The sequence below is a fragment of the Gossypium raimondii genome, chromosome 6 (genome assembly GCF_025698545.1).
Source record: "Gossypium raimondii isolate GPD5lz chromosome 6, ASM2569854v1, whole genome shotgun sequence".
NCBI lineage: Eukaryota > Viridiplantae > Streptophyta > Magnoliopsida > Malvales > Malvaceae > Gossypium > Gossypium raimondii.
Genome location: NC_068570.1, coordinates 59,534,027 through 59,557,901, shown reverse-complemented (window position 1 = coordinate 59,557,901; position 23,875 = coordinate 59,534,027). Strand labels below are relative to the sequence as shown.

The 23,875-nt window shown below is 31.1% G+C and overlaps 2 protein-coding genes, 1 long non-coding RNA gene and 1 other non-coding gene across 4 annotated transcripts; 2 read left to right on the top strand and 2 right to left on the bottom strand.

Annotated features, from left to right (window-relative positions):
* The first annotated feature begins 6,580 nt into the window (after nt 1–6,580).
* LOC105774369 (protein MALE DISCOVERER 2) lies at nt 6,581–13,979 on the top strand. The gene is made up of 15 exons (XM_012596858.2): nt 6,581–6,984; nt 7,077–7,137; nt 7,311–7,495; nt 7,614–7,746; nt 8,260–8,331; nt 8,959–9,102; nt 9,180–9,323; nt 9,718–9,819; nt 9,919–9,968; nt 10,058–10,537; nt 10,625–10,815; nt 10,897–11,029; nt 11,113–11,270; nt 11,357–11,545; nt 13,476–13,979. The coding sequence occupies exons 1-15, from the start codon at nt 6,942–6,944 to the stop codon at nt 13,734–13,736; spliced, it is 2,346 nt and encodes a 781-aa protein (XP_012452312.1). The 5' UTR covers nt 6,581–6,941; the 3' UTR covers nt 13,737–13,979.
* On the bottom strand, nt 11,276–13,481 carry LOC128041790 (uncharacterized). The gene is made up of 2 exons (XR_008196635.1): nt 13,216–13,481; nt 11,276–13,024 (listed from the first exon to the last, which is right to left on the bottom strand). It is a non-coding gene; the product is annotated as an uncharacterized LOC128041790 (long non-coding RNA).
* A 4,864-nt stretch (nt 13,980–18,843) lies between the features above and the next one.
* Nucleotides 18,844–20,596, top strand: LOC105771556 (CBL-interacting serine/threonine-protein kinase 20). Its single transcript, XM_012592996.2, has one exon. It carries the CDS (start codon nt 18,901–18,903, stop codon nt 20,287–20,289), a length of 1,389 nt encoding a protein of 462 aa, XP_012448450.1. The 5' UTR covers nt 18,844–18,900; the 3' UTR covers nt 20,290–20,596.
* A 1,328-nt stretch (nt 20,597–21,924) lies between these two features.
* On the bottom strand, nt 21,925–22,005 carry TRNAL-AAG (transfer RNA leucine (anticodon AAG)). The gene has a single exon. It is a non-coding gene; the product is annotated as a tRNA-Leu (tRNA).
* Between the last annotated feature and the right edge of the window lie 1,870 nt (nt 22,006–23,875).

Here is a 23,875-nt window from a genome sequence, read left to right as displayed (position 1 = left end):
ACAAAGGTAAACAGTTTTGAAATCTAAAATTAGAGGGTTGAGTTCCTGAAAATAAAAGTACATTGATTAAATTCCAAATTTTAGAAGAATATAGGGACTTATGACATATTTTAACCCATAAAAACTTCTCGAGTGTTTTATTTAGTTGGTATCACCCTTAATCAAGTCACCAACACAATAATAAATTTACTAAAAGTCACGCATAATAGGATTGGAACCCAAAGCATTATTGTAATTTGTAACATAAATTTTTATTATTATATTTGTTTTTAATTTGTAACATAAAATTTTCGTTCTTATCATGGTCGTAACAAAATTTAGTTTGTACTTATTCTAGTTCGATACAAATTTTTTAATAAAGACGTTCAATGGCGAAAATGTCAATTGAGTCTTGATATTGTTTGCAAAGATTAAGGTCCCGAATCATTGAGAATACCTATTTTTAGGTCTCATCATGCGCAGTTGTTATTGATAAATTTTGTTTGATTATATTTTACTTTTTTTTTCTATTACTATTTTATATTGATTTAATTTTACGTTGTAATTTACTTAAATATAAGATTCTTGTAAACCCCAAAAAGAAAACCCTATTATAAGTTACGTTTTGTTATATTATTAATAAAATCTCTGATTGAGTTGGTGTCACGAGTTGGTTGGGCACCAACTCAGTTAAGAAATTATAAAAATGACATTTCGTATTTAAAACAAGTTATATTATTTAAGGGCAGTCCATTTACAAAATATCAAGACCCAAAATTACAGGCCCAATGCACTTTCCATACTACAAGCCCATTAACCCAAGGCCTGTCAGGCCCAAAACCTTAACTAGTTTCAGTAAGCCAAAAACCCTAGGGTTTCTAGCGCCCAAGGCCTCTTGTCCCTAGGTCTGTCTCTGCCATCGTCATCCTCAACCATCGCCTGCAACAAAAAAGGAAGAAAAGACAGAAACCAAACATATAAGAAGGAACAATTGAAATAGTAGGAAAAAAATAAAAATGCATTGACTATAAAAGCCAGAATACAAAAACCCGAAGGTGATTTTCTCTTTTATTTATTTTTTTCAAAATATGTTATATATATAAACATAAAATAAACAAAGAGAAGGATTACTTGACAATTCACGTTCCACCGTTGAGAGGGGCCGAGGTCTCCACCTCCAATGAAAGGTGGCTCTGACGAGAAATTAAAAAAAAAAACTCAGAAATCCAAAGGTTTCTTTAAAATTTCTGCGATTTGGTGGGTTTTTGGAAAAAACCGATACCAGATCTAGGCTTAGGGAGCCAAAACGACCTAAAAGGAGTTTTTTGTATTTTTACAGCCATCGTAGACGGCGAAATCGTCGCCGACGACCGGTGGCCTTCGTGGAGGCTCGCCGAACCAGTCACCCAGAGAGAAACAAAGAGAAATAAAAGTTTTTTTTTTTAATTTAAGGCTGCAATGATTTTTTTTAGAATTTTTAACTTAAATATGGGGTCAAAACGGCGTCATTTTGGCCTAATCTCATAAACCCCAAAATGACGTTATTTTGGTGTGAGACCTGATTATCGGACCCGCCTTAGGATCCACGTATTTTTTTTGGGGGTCTAATTGTTTCTTTAGCCCTTCTGATTTTTACCACTTTTCAATTTCATCATGCTATTTATTTTTTATTTTCGCCCTTTTATTTTGTTTATTGTGCGATTTAGTCCCTGGACCATTGTGGACTTGTTTAGGGGATGACACATGTTATGAGTTTCTGGATATTTTCCTATTTAGACCCTGTTATTTTTAGCGCATTACATTTTAATCCTTATTATTCTATTTATTTATTTTTTACAATTTGTCCCCTTAATTCCATTCCAATTTCTATTTAGTCCTTTAGTCATTTAACTTTAACCTTTTACAATTTTTTTATTTTTTATTTGTTTATTTATTACTTATTTGTTTTTCACATATTAAAAATAATGTTATTTACATTTTATTTGTACATTTTCCGCTTATTTACTATTATTGTTGCTATTATTTTTATCTTATTTTTGCTATTTTGTCATTTCTTTTATTGTTCTCGCATTATTTACATTTACATTCATTATCAAGCATTTTTATTCTTTTTATATATTTTTTTATTTTAAGTGACATTATTTATTTTATTATTATGATATTATTATTAATACTACTACTATTATTATAATTACCTCATTGTTATTATAGTATTCTATTATTTATTTATTATTTATCATTTTAATATTCTACCCGCATGTTATTTTATATTATTTTATTATCACTATATTTTGCAATGTGTTTAGACATATTTACCCATTTTATATTATACCCGAATAAACTAAATATACATCACTTTAAACGTTATATTATTTTTTTACTCGATGTGTAAAAGGAGAATTTCAAAACTAAGGCAATGCTCTTATTTAGAGATTCGAGAAATCAACCCTAACTTACGGGGTTTGATTTTCTCTTTGAACCTAAATAACCGAGCATTCTTTTAAAATTAAAAACACATGAGATTTAAAACAATAATTTGAATAAGGAGCAATTTTATTTTCGAGAATTCGAGATGTCGTGTTCTAACTCACGAGACATGACCTTTTTCGTTTTGGTTATCTCAAAATAAAAAAGCTTCTTATATAAGTTTTGATTTAACTAAATGATTTAAATTTAAAACATGCAAAGAGGGATCATATTTAAATTTTCAAAATTCCAACTTTCGATATTAAGATTCTAATTAATCAACTAGGAATCAATTTTAGGCATCACGAGGGTGCTAACCCTTCCTAGTACGTAACTGACTCCCGAACCTATTTTCCTAGATTTCGAACCGAAAATCATCGTTTTAGTAAATCTAGGCTCTTATTAAAATAATCAAATTATGAGGTGACCCGATCACACCTAATAAATAAAATGATTGGTGGCGACTCCCATTTTCGTTTTCAAAATATAAGTCGAACTCAAACAAAGGTTTCGACACCTTTCATTTAAAATTATGTGAAATTTTTTTTATCACATAGATGATACATTCTACTAAGGATAAAAGACAGAAATAGCCATTCTTTAAAAAACTAAAACTAGATGTTAATAAACTATTATTTAAATTTTAAAATCTTTTAAGGGTTCCTTTGGATGGATGGTGTGTTTACCTGCGGTTAATGTAAAAACAGCAGTGGCGATGAGATTAGATATTGTAGTGGTACTGAGCGTAAAACAAAAAAAAAGAAGAAGTTAAATGCACCGCACTGTAGGTAAACACCCATCCAAAGGGACCATAAGTTTAATATGACGTGTTTAAAAAAAGACTCGCTTAAATTTAATGACAATATATTTTTCTTAGCAAGACACATTCAAGTTATCTATACAATAGATATAGATATTTTTGCAGTTTGATCTACATGTTTTAATTATGCTTGCATTAGATCCAAACTGATATTTAATGTCTAAATTGATAGTTAAGTCGATAGAAGGATCTAACTAATACAACATTGATGTTTTGATAGCACAATTAGAACGTTTTGAAGTTTATGGTTGATTTAAGATACTTATGTTTTGAAAGCACAACCTAGAGTAGACTTATTTAAGGGTTGGACTATCCATCCAAGCCCGAAGGCCCACTTAAAATATGAGAGGATTTGAATAAAAGTAGATACTTGGAAAATGAGTTTGGGTACAAAATTTAGACCCATTTAAAATATGGATTGAGGTTGGGCTTCATCATTAACCAAGTCTAGCCTAACCCATTTTATATTTTTTTAAATATAATATTATATTATTTTATATATTATGTAATTTGTATATCTTTAAATTAAAGAGAAAATATTTGGTACACTGCTGGAGTTTTAAGATTCCATAAGTGTTAAAAGGTTGGCAAGTGTCCTATAAATGTACAAAAAAAATTTAAAAATAGATATTTAAAAAAATAAACACGTGTTAATTTTTTAAACTGCTTGTGGAATAAAAAGCATACTTCCAAAGGTACCAAATGCTTACCCAAAATTAAATATATAATAATATAATATTATAAAACATTAAAATAAACAAGAAAAATCTAAAACATCAAATTAAAATAAGAGAGGTTTTTAAAACAAAAATAATACAAGTGGCCTTAAAACGAGTTTGTTAATCATTTATAAATATGAGCGAATTTAAGCAAAATTTTAATCTCATATTTCGTGTTAGAGACTTTGACAAACATAAAATATACAAATATCATACATATATCCAACCCAAGCTTAGTTCAATCTGACTCATGAATATCTCTAATTTGAATAGTAATTTGAGAATGTTTGATGTGGTTAACTAGTAATTACAGTAATAACTTTCACCGTTAATTAAATTCGAAATTTTATGAAATTTTTTATTGTATTTATATATTTATTGTCTCGTAACATCTAAACACTTTATTATTACATAAAATCAAATATTAATAATTTATTGGTTAAATTATAGAAGTTTTTGCTTGCAGATTGAGTTTTAGCTCAGTTGGCATCGACATTATTGCTGTTATAAGAGGACATGGGTTTAAGCGCGTTGAAGTGTTTTTATCTTCCTATTCTAAAGGTTGAGGAGGAATTATCAGTACTTTTAGACATTGTATAAAAAAAAGTCTGTATCCAATGCGGTTGTGTTTTTGGTAAATTTAGTCCATATAAATTCAGGTTAAAATATCCCATAAGTCTCTATACTCTTTATAATTTTACAATTCAATCCTTATACTTTTATTTTTAAGAATTTAGTTCCTTTATTTTCAGATTTCAAAATTTAGGTTCAACTATTAACACAGCTTAAAATTATTTTCTTAAATTCAGGTTCATTACGACATTATGTTTTTAGTTACATTGCTACCAATTGAGTATTTTTTTATTTCAACTTAGCAATCCGGATCAACTTTGGTAGGGAATTTAGAAATTTTTTAGGAGAGGTTAGAATTAAACTATAAATTTTTGAAAGGTTAAAATAAAATTTTATCATGTGTTAGATTATGATTTCATTATTTTTAAAAGGATTAAATAAAATTTTTTTATGTTTGGGAACTAAAATGTAATTTTATCATATATAACTTTATAATTTAATGATTTTAAGGGGTTCGAAATGCAATTTTCCATTTTCTGCCCTGCCGTCTGAACTTTGGGTAAGGGTTTTTAAGTGGAAGTACAAATGGAGGAGTATGAATTGCTCAAGATGCCGAAGATAGGGTAAACACCATAGTGATTAGATCTAGAACTCATCACGGGTTGGACTACCTGTTCAGATCTAAAGTGAAGGTTTGGGTAAAAATATAGGATCCGAAAATAAATTTGGATATTTTCTAAACGGGTTAGGCATTGGGTAAAATTTTTTTTGCCCGAGTTCGACCCGAATCTATTTAAACTTCCTCTTTAGCTACCATTTCGCTATTATATTGCTACTATTTTTGTTATTATTATTTGGATATTGTATAACTATTGTTTTATCGTTAATTTTGTTAATATTTTACAGATATTTGTTTGTTAAGTTGCTTTTAATGTTATTTAAGTATAAATACTTTTTCAAAGTATTTTCAATTTGTTGAGGAACATTTATTTTAATGTTTTTGATGTATTATATTTTTTAATTTGTTATTATATAAATAAATCTTAAAAAAAAATAATACGGGCGGGCTAAGTTGGGTTCGGGTCTAACATTTTTAATCTAGACTGAACTTAAGTAGAATCTTAAGCTCATTTTTTAAATAGGGCTTAAAATTTTGCATTAACCTGGCCTGAACCTGACCACTTATCAAGTCTAGTTAGATCGCTTAAAGAAATGATCGGTGAATTTGGTCTTAATTATTATTTTTTGAACATTAAGCTCATTATAGGTTTTGTTCATATTTGATTTTTTTAATACAATGCCTAAAATTATCCATAGCCCCTCCCAAACTCTTAAATAAGAAGATAATGCGTGCTGAAGTGCACTCGAACCTCGTCCTCCTACACTAACAATAATACTAAAACGAAACGAGCTAAGATTCAATCCATCACCGGAAGCTAGTTTGCAAATTCTCCATATTGATTGTATTGGGCTGATTGTATGGTTATTTTCTTTTTTACCAAAAAAATATTTTTTGATAAGCATAGGAGCAGGGATGGTCAATAATCTAACTCAGGTGCAGCCTCCAAAAATGGAAAATTATCAATTCAGTCCCTTCATAAGTAATTAAATTATAAATTAATATATAGTAAAATTATATTTTGACCCCAAAAAAATTAATCTTTTAAATAATGATGAAATTATAAATTAATAAATAATAAACTAATATAATTGAAAGAAATTAACAATTTTAAAAATAATCAAAATATTTATATATTTCAATAAATTAAAATTTTCATTTTAATGGTAATGTTAAGAAGGGGGACAGCCGCAAAGTGTGGGTCCCACAAAACCTCTCCTCTCATTTTAGTTCGCTTAATCCTTCCCGCCAATTACTTAATCAACAATTAATTAAAAATTAATCCATACTTTTTATGTGGACCCCTCCCCTAAATTCCCCATGATTAAACGCCTAAAAAATGGCAAATTTTATTATCACCATAATAGAACAAAAATAATTGAAAGAAAATTTAGAAAAAAAAAAGGAAAAAAAAAACACACAACAATTTCACAGTTTGTGAGGGTGGATGGTGGGGGCTCCAATTTTCCAGTAAAAGAAAATAAAAATAGGAGAGAAAAAAAAAGTTGAGAATTTTCTGGGAATTTTGTAAGAAAATTTTAAAAAATAAAATAAATAATTTGTAGCCCCCCATTGTTGAGAGAAAGAGAGAAAGGGCGGCAATTGAAGAAAAATAAATTAAAATTCTGGGTTTATTTTATTTGGTTTTATTAAAATTGTTGTTTTCAAAATCCAGATTTTTTGTTATATATATATATATAAAGCTCTTCTTCACCACCCTCACCAAAAAAAAAAAACCCTTCCTTTTTTGTTTTTCTCATTGTTTATGATAAAATCCCATTGTTACCATTGCAACAACGGCATCAAAGGTACACCCTTTATGGTGATTTTCAATTCCCCTTTATATATATATTTGGTTTTTACTGGATTGCTTATTATTATTATTTCATTAAATTTGCAGATCCTATGAAGATTAAAAGGAGAAATTTAAGTTACATGCAATTATCAAGAAGAAGGGTGTTGTAAGTTTGTAACATTATATAACCAAGAAAGAAAAAGAAAAGGGAAATGAGAGACCCTAAAATGATCATTAATGGCTGTGAATTTACATTTCATTGTAATATGGTTTTTGATAGTAAAACCAAAGGGTACTTACGGTTTTGTCTTTTGTTTCTTTTGTTGTTGTTATTGGAAGAGGGAGAGGTGCTTTTTGTATGAGGAAAATCTGGAGTTTCTTTGTAGAAGTTGGCTGTTTGCCATTGCAGCGTTTGGTTTATGTAGCAATGGGGGGTAAATGGAACCATATTGAATTCCATTTCTTATTTTTCTTCTTGATTCCATGTTTCATCATTCAAGGGTCTTTGGCTATTATCACTGATGGTAAATGACTAAATTCCTTCCTTTTGTGGTATATATATGTGTATATATATATATATATATATATATGATGTTGCTTTCTCTTCAATTTTGATCGTTGAAATGGATTTCGGAGATACAGGTTTGGCTTTGTTAGAATTTCGAGCTCGAATTGATTCGGATCCTTATGGTGCTTTTGCTAATTGGAATTCTAATGACACCACGCCATGTATGTGGTATGGTGTTCATTGTGTTGATGGCAAAGTGCAAATGCTGTAAGTCATTTTTTCTATATACATCATTTGGTATGTAATTGAAAAAATTTCTTTTGTGAATGATTCTTGGTAAAAGTATCATCGAAATCATGCCCCTCCACTAAGAGTTAGATTGCATTTTGCCCCGTTTACTCAAAAAATGAGCAAATTAGTCCTTCTATGTTAGATCAAAGAGCAGACTGGTGTTTTTTGTTAAAAATTTCATCCATTTTTACGGTTCAAAACCGGTCACTGAACGTTAGAATAACAATACAATTACACGTAGGTGTGCCATGTGTAACTCATTCGGATGTACAGGGATCAGTTTTTAATAGTAGAAATGGATAAAATTTTTGCTCATTTTTTGAGTAGATAGGGCAAAATGCAATCTGACTCTTTGTACAAGGGGCTTCATGGTACTTTTACCAATGGTTCTTAATGAGTATTATAGATCTTTATATAAGTTATTTATGGTGTAAAACTATTGAAGGATGAATCTTTTGATGCCTTTTTGTTTATTGTTTTTTCTTTTAGGGATTTGAGTTCCCTTGCTTTGAAAGGAACATTAGCACCTGAGCTCGGGAAATTAAGCGACTTAAGATCACTGTAAGATTCACCACTTGGTCCCAACAAACAAAATTCTTACATATCTTTCAATGTTTAACCCTTGTATGCCTCTGGTTTTATGCATTGCAATGGGAGGTAAAAGTATCATGGAGGTCCATATACTAGAAATTGGATTGTAGTTTGCCCTTTCTACTAAAAAAATGGACAAATTAATCTTTGCACATTAGATCAAAAAGTAAATTGGCATTCTGTTAAAAATTCTATCTATTTCTATTATTAAAAATCGGTCCCTGTAGGTCAGCATGAAATACATGTGCCACACTATATATCGCTGTTTGGTTATTATGTTAGTCATGCCAATTTTTAACAGTAGAAATGGATGAATTTTTTAATAAAAAGTACTAGTTTTCTCTTTAATCTAATATAGACTAGTTTGTTCATTTTTTGAGTAGAGAGGGCAAAATGCAATATAACTTCTAATACAGGGGCTTTCATGATATTTTTACCTGCAATGGGATTAACTTACTGTTTGTATGCAAGGAATTCTATAAATGAGAGGGCATTATATATAGGTCTTAACATACAACACTATATTGGGTAATGGCTGTAGTTCTTGCTTAACCTAATCGAGTTTTCTGGATTGTTTCTCGATGTTTATATCAACAGTGTGCTCTATAGAAACCGGTTCTCCGGTGTCATTCCAAAGGAGTTTGGGGAGCTTACGAAGCTGGAGCTATTAGATTTGAGGGAAAATGACTTGAGTGGAATGGTTCCGGCCGAGATAGGGGAAATGTCGTCTCTAAAATGCTTGTGCGTTCACTTTATATATCTATTTATGCTTGTTCATAATGTGTGTTAGCTTTAACTTAATTTTCCTTCTACCTTAGGTTACTTTACGACAACAAATTCGAGGGCAGCATTCCTTCAGAATTCGGGAAGCTAAAATTGCTCTCTGAACTGCAGTTTGATAAAAATCTCGCGTCGATTTTGGCTACCAGAATTGGCTGTGCAAATAGAAAGTTCAGACTTCGGTAAGAGCTTATTCATTCCAGTGGCATTATTATTGCTTTGCGTTGGTTGATCCCCCTCCCTTATTCCGTAATGTATACTTATATATGACATAACTTCATATTTGCTTGTGCTTAAAGTTAGAAGATATATGTTCTGTAAAGTAGAATGATTTTCGTGGTTCATTGGCTTGAAATTGATGCCTCATTCTAGTGTCAAGACTTGAGTTAGTTTTTTTCAAGGATAACCTTCAGCATAAGGTCATAAGACTTTATGCTACTAGCAACATGGTTCTTCAATGAGTGCTTTGATATTTTGTATCGAATGCCTGGCATGGTTGCTTTTTAACTGATGAATTAGGCTTATTAAGAGCTCTACCCCTCTTGTTTACTGATTACTTATTGCCCAAGTTGACAGCATATGGCAAAGTAGTTGGCGACAATTTAATGGAGCAGGATTGTTGTTCATCCAGATTCAAGGAGCTCTTATTCGTTCCCTCAATACCGTGCTGATACAATGGTATGAACTTATTGTATATCTTTTCACCTTCCTTTTTTTTAATCATTGGTTATGTTATTTTAAAGTTCATCTTTGTTCATTGATTTACCTTCTTACAAGGTTCAAGTTGCAAAAAGACACACTGGCTGAGTGTAATGACAGTTGCTGTGGTCAGTAAACATTTATGAACTCTTGGTCCATTGAACTATGAAGAAGTATGCTTTCGGGCAACAATGATGCTATTTTTTCTTTTAAGTAGGTTCATCTGAGCAACAAATGGCTTGTAACGCAAGGAATCTTGTCGTCCCTTTCGAACGTCGTGGGCTGCTTGGGTCATCAAAGAATCTCCCAGCTGTACCGGCTACTGCTGTGCCTTCCACTGAGCAGATCATTGCTCTCCCGACTACCAGAAGTAGTGGTAGTTTCCCTGCAGTGCCTAAGGAAACTGGGACTAAATCGGAACCTGATGATGAGTCATCTGAAACTAATTCGGAGCCTGCTGACCAGTCTTCACATGCTAATTCGAAACCTGTTGATCAGTCGTCTGAAAACTCTAAGGGCGAGACAACTGCTGAAAAATCTTCCGGGGAATTGTGGAAATATTTCATCATCATTCCTTGCATACTAGTCTTTATTGCATTTGTGGCTTTGGCTTTCATGTGTCGTAAACGAGCAGCAAAAGGGATAGGTCCCTGGAAAACTGGACTAAGTGGCCAGCTGCAGAAAGTTTTTGTTACAGGCAATGCTTGATTAATTTTTTCCTGATGATCTAGTTACATCTTCATATGACACTATAAAAATGTATTTCGGTTTATTTGAAATGTAGGGGTGCCTAAGTTAAACCGATCAGAACTCGAAACAGCCTGTGAGGATTTTAGCAATATAGTTCAGGCAATTGATGGTTGCAAGGTGTATAAAGGGACACTTTCCAGCGGAGTTGAGATTGCCGTTACATCAATCTGTGTTTCATCCTCAAAAGAATGGCCAAAGAGCTCAGAAACAGGTTTTCGGAGAAAGGTTTGTCGTTACAAATTTGTGCTCATAACAAAAATCAAACTCATTCTTTTAATCAAATTGCTATGTTGGAACTCATCCCAGATCGACAGATTATCACGAATTAACCATAAGAACTTTGTCAACCTTATTGGCTATTGCATGGACGATGAACCTTTTAGTAGGATGATGGTGTTTGAATATGCTCCAAACGGAACCCTTTTCGAGCATCTACATGGTAATAATCATCACTTAACATGCATATTTCCTGATTACATGATGTTGATTCATTGAGAGCTTATTATCTGTTTTTATTCTCAGTTGAAGATATGGAACATCTTGATTGGAGTGGGAGGGTGAGAATCATAATGGGTGTAGCTTATTGTCTTCTTTATATGCACCATGATTTGAATCCTCCTATATCTCATCCAAACTTAAGTTCATCTTTTATCTATCTAACGGATGATTATGCTGCAAAGGTACATTGAATGTTCTTTATAAATCAGCTTCTTTAAGTTCTTATCGATATAACAACACTCGAATCCTCTTTCCTTTTTTTATGCAGATCTCAGAGCTTCTCGGTTTTGACTCCGCAACTAAGTCGAACAACTCGGTTGATGACGGACCACAAGATTCCAAATTGGACCCTTATGCTGATCTGGAAACGAATGTCTACAGTTTTGGCATATTGTTACTTGAAATCATATCTGGAAAACTTGTTTACTCCAAAGAACAAGGCTCTATTGAGGAATGGGTATGTTAAGGTTCTAATTTACTCTTTGTTTTTCTTGAAGAAATCTTGTCTGACATTTGCTTGAACTAGACTCATCTAAGGACCTATGTGCAAAGCCCTGTTCAGTATTTGGGAAGGTTTAGACAAAAATATTAGGCTCGGAAATGAACTTGGGCTAAATACGAGACCTATATCTCAAGCTTGGCTGGGTCGGCTTGAGAAATTATATATAGTGTTGATGCTACACCCAAGCCCAGTCCAAAACATAGATACCTCTAACCTGAACATGATTACAGGAATATGATCTTTCAAAGATCCTTTTAATACATAGAAAATACCCTTTTCGAACACTCCTGTGTGCACACTCACACCTGAATCCAAGCACCATAGCACCCGAAGCCAAAAAGCTAACACTTCCCTTGCTTTTCTTGAAGTAATCGTGTACAACACATACTTGAACTAGACTTGTCCAAGGACCTATGTACAAAGCCCCACCGGTATTTGGGAAGGTTTAGACAAAAATATTAGGCCTGATAATGAACTTGGCCAAAATATGAGACCTATATAGTGTTGATGCTACATATGAGCTTGGTCTAACTCATAGATACCTTTGATTTGAACACTAGTATAGGAATATGATCTAAAAATCCTCTTAATACATAGAAAATACCCTTTCGAACACACCCGTGTGCACACTGACACCCGAATCCAAGCACCATAACACTCGAAGCCAAAAAGCTAACACTTACCTTTGCTTTTCTTGAAGTAATTGTGTCTGACACATACTTGAACTAGACCTTTCCAAGGACCCATGACCAAAGCCCTACCCAGTATTCGAGAAGGTTTAGACAAAAATATCAAGCCTGAGAATGAACTTGGTGGAAACATGAGACCTATATAGTGTTAATGCTACACATGAGCTGGGTCCAACTCATAGACACCTCTGACCCAAACACAAGTATCGGAATATGATCTTCCAAAGATCTTTTTAATACATAGAAAATACCCTTTTTGACCTCACTCGTGTACACACTCACACCCGAACCCAAGCACCATATCTCCCGAAGCAAAAAAGTTAACACTTCCCCTCTTTTCTTCAATAATCGTGTCTGACACATACTTGTACTAGACTTGTCCAAGGACCCATGAGCAAAGCTCCACCTGGTATTTGGGAAGGTTTAGACATAATATAAAGCCTGAGAATGAACTTGGCCAAAATATGAGACCTATGTAGTGTTGATGCTACACATGAGCCTGGTCCATCTCCTAGACACCTCAGACCCGATCACGAATATAACAATATGATCTTCCAGAGATCCTATTAATACATAGAAAATACACCCTTTTTTAACACGCTTGTGTGCACACTCACACGCAAATCCAAGTACCTTAGCACCCGGAGCCAAAAAGCTATCGCTTCCCCTTGCTTTTCTTTCAGTAATCATGTCTGACACATACTTGAACTAGACCTGTCCAAGGACCTTTGTGCAAAGCCCCACCCTGTATTTGGGAAGATTTATACAAAAATATTAAGCTTGAGAATGAACTTGGCCAAAATATGAAACCTATATAGTGTTGATACTACACATTCACTAGGTCTAAATCATAGACACCTCTAACTTGAACACGAGTATAGGAATACTATCGTCCAGAGATCCTCTTAACACAGAAAATACCCTTTTTGAACTCACCTGTGTACACTCACACCCGAATCCAAGCACCCATGTGCAGAGCCTCACCCGGTATTCAGAAAGGTTTAGACAAAAATATTAAGCCTGATAATGAACTTGGTCCAAATATGAGACATATTTCCAACTTATAGATACCTCTGACCCAAACATGAGTATAGGAATATGATCTTTTTGAACACGCCCGTGGGCACACACGCACCCGAATCCAACTACCATGGCACCTAATGACCTAATAAAATTCTTCCCCTTGCTTTTGGCAGGCTTCTCAATATTTGAATGATAAAGGGAGCCTCAACAACTTGGTTGATCCAACACTAAAAGGTTTCAAAGCTGAAGAACTTGAAGTGATCTGTGAGGTAATACAAGAGTGTATTCAAAGTGAACCAAGGCAAAGACCAACAATGAAGGATGTGAGTTCCAAATTGAGACAAGCTTTTAATATCACACCTGAACAAGCTGTCCCAAGACTCTCCCCATTGTGGTGGGCTGAACTTGAGATTTTATCAATGGAGACACTCTAAATTTTCTTTTGTCTCTCTCTTTTTCTCCCATTCCGGCTAAAAAGCACTGTACAGGTCCCGTGTATTATAGCACAGAATGTATTTTGGTCCCCAATACTTTTTAAAAGTGAGTACAAGGATCTCTCTGTATGTTAGAAAATCGAGCAAAAAGATTACTTTTGTAATAATAGAAATAAAATAAAATAAAAGAGCAGGATGAAGTGGACTTAATTAAATGATTAGACAATTATTTAAAGTATGAAATGACGGTTGTCTAATTGCTTTTGTCACTCACTTTCTCCTATTCTTATTATTGTCATGTATTATATTTTGGTCCCTGATGCTTTTTACAGTGAGTAAAATGATTTTTCTGTATGTTAGAAATTTGACTAAATTTGTAACGACTCAATTTTCAATGGTTTCGGAACTTTATTTTCGTAAATTGAGTCTGTAAAATTGCTTTTGTAACTTACTTTCTCCTATTCTTATTATTGTACCCGTCTCATGTATTATATTTTGGTCCCTAATGCTTTTTACAGTGAGTAAAATGATTTTTCTATATGTTAGAAATTCGATTAAAATTGTAATGGCTCAATTTTTAATGGTTTCGGAACTTTATTTTCGTAAATCGAGTCTGTAAAATTGCTATTGTCACTCACTTTCTCCTATTCTTATCATTGTACCCGTCTCATGTATTATATTTTGGTCCCTAATGCTTTTTACAATGAGTAAAATGATTTCTCTGTATGTTAGAAATTCGATTAAAATTGTAATGACTCAATTTTTAATGGTTTCGGAACTTTATTTTCGTAAATCGAGTCTGTAAAATAGAAATATTTATGAAGCTAATATGAGAATATAATAAAAAATGGTCGAGTAATTTAGTCGATAAAATAGTTAATTAAAGCTTAGGATTAAATTGTAAAAATTCAATCACTATTAAATTTTAATTAAGAAAAAGCTTGATGACTTATATAACAATTAATCAAAGGGCTAAAATGGTTATTAAATCATTCTCCATCATGAGATAGTGGACATTGATGGTGCCTTCCACTTAGATTATTTAATAATAAAATTAACATGGTTAAAGCTTAATTAAGCTAATTATGTTAGATTAATTAAACAATAACTTTTTAAGAAAAGTAATTAAGTTTTATTTTCACCAAAATGCATCAAAAGATCCTTTTATAATTTTTTTACAAATTTATATTTATTTATATTATTTATAATTTTCTTACGACTTTATAAAATTTATAGCTTTTTTTTCTATATTTCTATATATTTTATAATTTTTACGATTTTTATAACTTTTTTTCTAATTTTAATAACTTTTAAATATTTTTTAAAATTTAATAATTTTTATAACTTTTATTGATTTTTATTTTTTATCATTTTTTGTCACATGTCACGCCTGGTTGTGATACGTGGTGGTTTTAACTGAAAGATTAGGGAACGGTCAAAGGGTCTTTTTGATGCATTTTAATAGTTCAAGTACTCAATTGAGTGGAAAAAAAGTAATGCTAAATTGGTTTTTTTTTTTTAATTTGAGAGCTTTTTACACCCTTAAGCCATTAAATTATAATTAAGGTATATAAACTAAAGTTAGTGGACGTAGAATTGTCATCTTCTTCATTTTATTTCCTACCGTCCAAAAGAAAGAAAAACCCTTTAAACCATTTCAGCATTCGACCATCATCTTTAGTAAGAAAATCAAGTCATTTTCTTATAAATTTTATAAATTTATGATCATGAGAGCTCGATTTAGCTAGCTTATGTATCGATTTATTCAACTCGTCGATGGATATTAACCCATTGTACCAATCGTCGAATCATTACTTGGAGTTTGCTAGCCAAACTTTGAAAAAAAAAATTTAACAGCCTAATGGCTTAAATAAAAATTTTCGAATAGTTCAGTGATCATTTTATAACTTTTTAAAATTAAGTAACTAAAACATAAATTTATTAATAATTTAGTGATTTTAAGTCTAGCTTATCCTTATATTATTGGTTTTTTTAAAGTAGTTTAGCCTTATATTATGAAGGGTCAGCTCCAAGACAAACCCAACTTGAATTTGTGGCTAATATCTTGTGTATGTGGGTCATTTGGCCTAACTCACCCACATGGTAAACCTACATTCCAAACCATGGATAATGGTCCACCCAACATTATTTCTAACATGCAAAAAATATTTTTTTAAAATAATTTTATTATAGATCTTGATCATATCTGTTCTTTTTGACACAATTCTTATAACTACCTATATTTCCTCCCCAACCTATAAATAGGAGAATAATGCGCTTCAGTACACTCAAACCCATGTCCTCCTAAATTGGCAACAATGTCCATTTCAATCGAGTTAAGACTTAATCGACAAAAAAATATATTTTAAGTGTGAAACAAAACTGCAATATAAAACATGAATATATATATATTGTGAATTATCTGGAATAGATTATGGGACATTAATGATATAGGTGAAAAACTCGTGTATTAAATTATCAAAAAGTAATATAAAATTAAATGTGACGTTGGTTGAAATAATAAAGTTAAGAGTGAATATCATAATGCTCGGGTTTAAATCCTATCATATGTATTCATTTTTCTAGATTTTATATAAGAAAAGACAAAATGTCTTCAAAATAATATATGTTGTTTTATACAAATAATGAGTTTCTTAATTTCATAATCGAGTTAGGACCCAGTTGATGAGTGATACTAACTCAATCAAACTCTTAAATAATAGTGTAGATATAAAAAGTTATATCAATATATATATGATACATAAAATACATTAATATAATTTTTTTAATTATAATAATCTTGATTAAAAAAAATTAAAGTATACATGTATGAGAAAGATAAAAATGTTCTCGAAATAATATTTATTGTTTTGTAAAAATAGTCGGGTTTGGATAATTTCACAGTTGAGTTGGGACCTAGTTAGAGTTGTCCATGAGTCGGGCCAAGGCTCGCCTGAAAAATGAGAGGGTTTGGGCAAAAACATAGGCCCAGAAAATGGGCTTGGGCAAAAAATAAGACTCGTTTAAAAAATGGGTCGGGCTTTAGGTAAGGTTTTCTTAACTCGGGCCCAACCCAAATTTGTAATAATAATAATAATAATAACCTTGTTGTTTTGTTGCTATTTTCCCATGGTTTGTTGTTGTTTTCCCACTTTTTACCGTTGTTTTGCTACCATTTCACTATTATGTTACTACTATTTTATTGTTAACGTTTGGATATTGTATAACACTTATTTTATTGTTAATTTTGCTATCATTTTAGAGGTGTTTGCTTGTTAAGTTGTTATTTATCTTAGTGTTATTTAAGTATAAAGATTATTTTTTTAATCTATTTTCAATTTGTTGGGAAACATTTATTTTAATCTTTTTTTAGTATATTTGGTGTATTTTATATTTTTTAATTTTTTATACAAAAAATAAAAATTAAAAAATTAATACGGCCAGGCCGGGTCGGGCTCGAGTTTTAGCTTTTTTATCCGAGCCAAGTTTGGGCAAAAATTTAGGCCTATTTTTTGGGCCCAAACCAATCAATCGGGCCTAAAAATTTGTTAGGGCCTGTCCTAGTCCATGGACAACTCTAGACCTAATTGATGGATGATAGTAACTCAATCGAACTTTTAAATAATAGTATAAATATTAAAATTTATATAAATATATTAATATGATACACAAAAATATATTAAGATAAAAGAATTTTGATTAAAAAACTAAATTATACTTGTAAGAGAAAAAGTTAAAAATACTTTTAAAATATTTTTGGTTGATTTGTAAAATAATAATTTTTATTTTATTATTTCACAAATGAGTTGAGTTGCGGTTTATGAGTAACACTAACTCGATCAAACTCTTAAATAATAAAACAAATAAATATTAAAATTTATATAAATATATAATATGATATACAAAAATATATTAAGATAATAATATTTAATTATAATGGTCTTTATTAAAAATAAATAAATTAATATTCTCCACAAATGACCTCAATTTTAATAATATTGATTAAAAATAAATAAATAGTGAATATTTGATGCACCGTCAATGTAAAAGTCCTATATATCGTCAATGAAGGGTAATATCGTTTAGTTAAATCAAGTTTTTGGATTTTTGAACTGTACATCATAATTTGGTTCGGGTTTTATTTTTCATATTGACTTTTGTTTTTAATTTTTATTTATTTATTTTGACAAAATGAACTTTGTTTTATGGATTTTGAATATTATTTGATAAAATTTTAAAGTATTTTTATAAATATTTAAAAAATAATTTTTCAAGTAAATAAAAAGTATTCAATAACTTTGATGTGTATTTTTTGAAAAATATTTTCAAAACCTGATGAAATAAAAAAATTATGGATGACTTATAGATAAACACCGATAACTTTATTTAAACATAAATACAAAATTCAAAACACGAGCTCGATATAACCATAAACCCTAAACTTAAACTCTAAATCTTAAACAATAAACTTTAAACTCGAAACCCAAAAATATAATAATTCTAAGTTTTTATGAATGTATGTAATAATTATAATTAATCTTTGATTATATTTTAAAAAATTGTTTATTTAGACAAATGTTAGGTTTTTTAATAAAAATGTTTATTTAGATAAAGGTTAGGTTTTGTTATTTTATTACTTTTAAATAGATAAGTGACTTAACTAAAAGAATTTAAATAATTTAATGACCACTTTGTAACTTTTTAAAATTTAATGACTAAAATATAAATTTACTGATATTTAGTGATCTCAAGTGTAATTTACCTCTTTTTTTAAGCATATTGTTAGCATTTCCCATATATATAATCCTTCATGAAAATAAAAATAAAAAACCAAAAATATCCCAACCGTTGGATCTTCGATCCAAATTATCAGCTTCTCTTTTAACTATATATAGACGTTCCAACCAAATATTTACTATTTTTCGTAAACTGGTTTCAACGGTGAATGCCATTTTTTTCCCCGGAAAATTTCTTACATAGAATAACCCAAATTTTCTCGACCATTTTTCAAGGTGGGAATATTTTCAACAAAGAAAAAAAAAGTATTGAATCAGCCCCTTTCTCTCATCACCTCTTTTCTATGTTTTTAAAAAAAAAAAGGATTCTACTTGTTTGTTAATTATTCATTGTTTTTTTTAGTTAATATAGAGTTTTGTTTGAAATTATGGAGAAGAAAGGGACTGTTTTAATGCAAAGATTCGAACTCGGGAGATTACTCGGCCAAGGGACGTTCGCTAAGGTTTATTACGCGAGGAATTTGACGAACGGACAAAGCTGCGCCATTAAAATCATTGACAAAGAGAAGATAATGAAAGGTGGTTTAATCGATCAAACGAAACGTGAAATCGCCGTCATGAGAATCATTAAACATCCAAATGTTGTTCAATTGTACGAGGTAATGGCGAGTAAATCGAAGATTTATTTCGTTATGGAATACGTCCGAGGCGGCGAGCTTTTCAATAAAGTGGCTAAAGGGAAACTTAAAGAAAATGTGGCTCGCCATTATTTTCAACAATTGGTGGCGGCGGTGGATTTTTGTCATAGTCGTGGCGTCTATCACCGTGATTTGAAACCGGAGAATCTTTTGTTGGATGAGAATGAGAATTTGAAAGTTTCGGATTTTGGGTTGAGTGCATTGACGGAATCTTGTTGGCAAGATGGGCTTTTACATACGACTTGTGGGACTCCGGCGTATGTGGCACCGGAGGTTATAAATAAGAAAGGGTATGATGGTGCTAAGGCGGATATTTGGTCTTGTGGGGTTATTCTTTATGTTCTTATGGCGGGGTTTCTACCTTTTCATGATCAGAATTTGATGGAAATGTATAAGAAGATTTGTAGAGGAGACTTTAAGTGTCCACAATGGTTACCACCAGAGGTTCGAAAGCTTCTTTCTCGGATCCTTGATCCGAACCCGAACCAACGAATCACGGTGGAGAAGCTGATGGATAACGTTTGGTTTAAGAAGGGGTTTAAAAAGATTGACACGCCGCCACTATCGCCAAACCCTAAAAAGTTCGATTTAGTAATCAGTGACGTCCAGGCAGCATTCGACTCGTCGTCATCGGTGTCTTCGTTCTCGGGCTGGGAGACCAGTTCTGAGGATGAATCAACAACGGTGACGCCAAATCCGATGAGTCCTATCAGGCCGAGCGTTTTCAATGCGTTCGATATCATATCCCTCTCCCAGGGTTTTGACCTGTCCGCTCTCTTTGAACAAGACCCTAACCAACGGAACCCTTCTCGGTTCACAACCCGAAAACCTGCTAACGACATTGTCTCGAAGTTCAAACAAATAGCCCGGAGTGAGAGTTTCAACATCCAAAATGGGGACGGAAAGGTACGACTACAAGGGATAAAAGAAGGACGAAAGGGACAACTTGGGATCGATGCCGAGATCTTCGAGATTACACCATCGTTTCATGTGGTGGAGCTGAACAAAACAGCCGGAGATACCTTGGAGTACAAGGAATTTTGTGACCAAGAATTGAAACCGTCATTGAAAGATATAGTTTGGACTTGGCAAGGGAATCATCAACAAAGCCAGCAATAGTTTTTAGCCACAAAATTGCTTTTTGAAGTTTGAAAGTTTTATACATGGATGCACATGCAACAAAAATATATATAATCGAATAAATATTGAGTGTAGTGGTAATGTACATTATATTCTTAATAAGAGAACTTAAGTTCAAACTTTAGGGACAATATTATTGTCCAACCTCACTTTAGGGACAACATTATTGTCCAACCTCGGACCCCAAAAAATTAGTCTCTATGGACGGTCAAACGGACAGAGAATATTTCAATTATATACCCATTTATATGTATGCATGTATAAATATGTAATTCTAGTTGCATTGTCCCCCTCAAGTTGACTTTGTTGTTTTTCTCATTTTGAAGATTTACTTTTCACTTAATTAAACTATAAGTTGTTGATTGAGTTTTAGCTCAATTGACATCGGTATTATTGCTAGTATAAGATCGGACATTGATTTAAGTGTGCTGAAGCACATTAACTTCTTATTTAAGGGTTGATGAGGAGCTATGAGTAGTTTTAGGTATTGTATCAAAAAACAAAAACTAAAAATCGTAATGCTACAGTTATATAAAACGAAATAAATAAAAATATATATAAGTTTATGGAGAAATTTTATCTTTTTTACGTAGAGTTTTTAGTCTAAGAAGTTTTTTTTTTTTCCTTTTAATGAAATTCTAAACATTTAATCCATTTACTATATAACTAGGCATATTTATTTTGCTATTTTTTGAAATGTGTATACTTAATTTCAATCTCAACTTTTATTTGTTAATTATGTCAAATAATTTTACGTGATACATGTTTTGATGTTGCTAGTTGAGTTTTGGCTTGATTGGTATCGACATTGTTGTCAGTACATGCAGAAGGACGCTGGTTCGAGTGGGCTAAAACGCATTATCCTTCTATTTAAGGGTTGGAGAGGGGCTTCGAGTGGGCTAAAGCGCATTATCCTTCTATTTAAGGGTTGGAGAGGGGCTATAGATAGTTCTGAGCTTTGTATCATAAAGAACAGATATGATAAGAACATATAATAAAATTAATGTTAAAAAAAACATGTTTTGATGTTGCATACGTAAATTTTTTTAAATGACATGTTATTGTAAATTTTATTTAAAAAATTATATCAAATTATTTGATGGAATTAATAAAAAGTGGTAGCATTAGGATTGAAAATACACCTTTTAAAATACAGAAGATTAAAAAGGGTCAAATTATAGTACAAGGATTAATTTCACACAAAAAATAAGACACATAATGTAGGACCTTGTACAACTTGAACTCAACTGGATTATATCCTACTCTCTCGTCTTGTTGCGGAGCTTGGAATCTATACTATTATTTGAACACTTAACTAAATTGATATCACGATTTAACCATAATATCAACTCAATTGAGAAATGATTACAAAATAAATTATATTATTACGATAATATTTTTATATTTTTTATATAAAATTAATAAAAAAATTTAAAATTTTTGTAAAGTGCCATAATCCAATAAACTAATAATCTGTCACGGCCCATTATCCCTTTTCACATATTATTATAATTGTTGTTAAAAGAATAAATAAAAATTCAAAAAATTTGTAAAACTAAAAGTAATATAACTTTTAACCATATAAATATGTAATCAAAATAATTAGAAAACAATTGTTGAGAGTGGGATTTGAACCCACGCCCTTTCGGACCAGAACCTTAATCTGGCGCCTTAGACCAACTCGGCCATCTCAACCCTTTGGTCAAAGTTCTTACTTTAGTATATACATCTATATGAGCCTTCCTTTTTATCTTATTAGTTAAATTTCAGTTTTAGTCCCTATGCTTATGCTACACTCAAATTTAAGATTATATAACAATGGTCAAATTTCAAATTTGATGTATGTGCTACACTCAAATTTAAGATTTAGTCTTTATACTTCAACTTTTTTCTTATGTAATTTGGTACCTCAATTTTACAATGTCATTTATTAGATTTTTTTTTAAATTGTTAACATTGTTAAAATTATTTGTTAAATCCAAGTCCATTGCAATGCCCTTTTTTAGTTACGTGGATAGTACGCATATTTTTTTAAATTTCAAAATGTCACACTAACGAATTTAACAAAAGAATTTAATGGTGTAAATATTTGGATCCGAATTTTTAAATTCAAAAAATAGATGGGCTAAATTCCTATAAATAAAAGTACAAAAACTAAATTTTAAATATACAAAGAGTTTAATAGTGTGAGGCTGCTATCTGTCATCATGCTATTGGTCATCAATATCACGTCAGCACCATGCCAGCGTATTTTAATAGTGTTAGTTAGGTACCTAAAAATATTACTAAGTTGGCTTATGTTTTCAAGTTTAGATACCAGTTAAGTAAAAAAAAAAAAAAGTCTAGGTACCACCTCATAAAATTAATAGTTTTCTTAGTCGACATTTACAAAATGACCATTTGATATGTGTTTCTAACATAACAAGAACTTTTATGCTTATTTTCAAGTATAGGGAGGTAAAATGCAATTTATGCTATAGTATAGAGACCTATATAAGATTACTCAGCATATTATCGTGTTTATCACATTCCTTCATTTTGTTTGGTTCATTTGATTGAAATATGAGATTTTGTTGTTTGGTTAAGGAAATTTAAGATTATTTAAAAACAAATATTACTAAATTACCTCATAAATTCGGAGAAAGCTATTAGATTGATTGTCCGAGAATCGGTGCGAACCAATTGAACCAAAATTTTAACATTTTCAAATATTTAAATATTTATTTAATTGAACTGGACGAACCGATCGAATCAGTCAAATCAATGAACTGATGACATGACTGATTCAACCACCAATCCAATTTTAAAAACCATGGGAAGAAATGTTTGTGATTTTCTTATAATAAGTCTATCTAACTAGAAAATGAACTACCTTATTTACGCTCTCGCGTGCCTAATAAAAGGATAAATGCCGAAATTGTGACTGTTTTATTTTTTATAATTTCATTATAGGTTTTGATAACATTAACACAATACTTATAACTAGCTATAGCCCCACCCCAACCTAAAAATAAGAGGATAATGCGCTTCAGCACACTCGAGCACACGTCCTCTTATACTGACAATAATATCTATACTAATCGAGTTAAGACTCAATCGACAATAATGTAATATTATTTTAAAAAATACAATTTTTTCTCCAAAAAATAAGATTAAACAAACAATCTCAATTGAAAAAAAAACCCTACTTATTTCAATTAAAAAAACAAATATGGAAAAAACAAGTCGTTCAAAAAAAAAAGTAACCAAAAAAAAAGTAAAATAAAATCCGCAAAATAATAACGGTACAGTAACGGATGCGAAACCACAAAAAGGGAAAAATAACGGAACGGTATAAGCTCAATGATTAAAAACCGTCGGCAAAAAAATAAATTATAAATAAATTCTCATATTTCTTTTTTTGTTCACATCATTATTCTTTTATTCAATATTTTTTCTCCAAAAAAATTTAAAATCCTATATTTGTAAATTAGACAAGAATAGAAGGGCATTATAGGAATTCCACAAACACAAAAAGAAGAGCGAAGGAAACGGAAAAAAGGTAAAGAGAAGAAAAAAGAAAAAA

Coding starts and splice junctions, on each gene's coding strand:
- LOC105771556 (XM_012592996.2), top strand. CDS start 18,901: ATGGAGAAGAAAGGGACTGTTTTAATGCAAAGATTCGAACTCGGGAGA.
- LOC105774369 (XM_012596858.2), top strand. CDS start 6,942: ATGATAAAATCCCATTGTTACCATTGCAACAACGGCATCAAAG. Junction 7,138..7,310: donor TTATCAAGAAGAAGGGTGTT/GTAAGTTTGTAA, acceptor TGTTATTGGAAG/AGGGAGAGGTGCTTTTTGTA. Junction 8,332..8,958: donor TTAAGCGACTTAAGATCACT/GTAAGATTCACC, acceptor TTATATCAACAG/TGTGCTCTATAGAAACCGGT.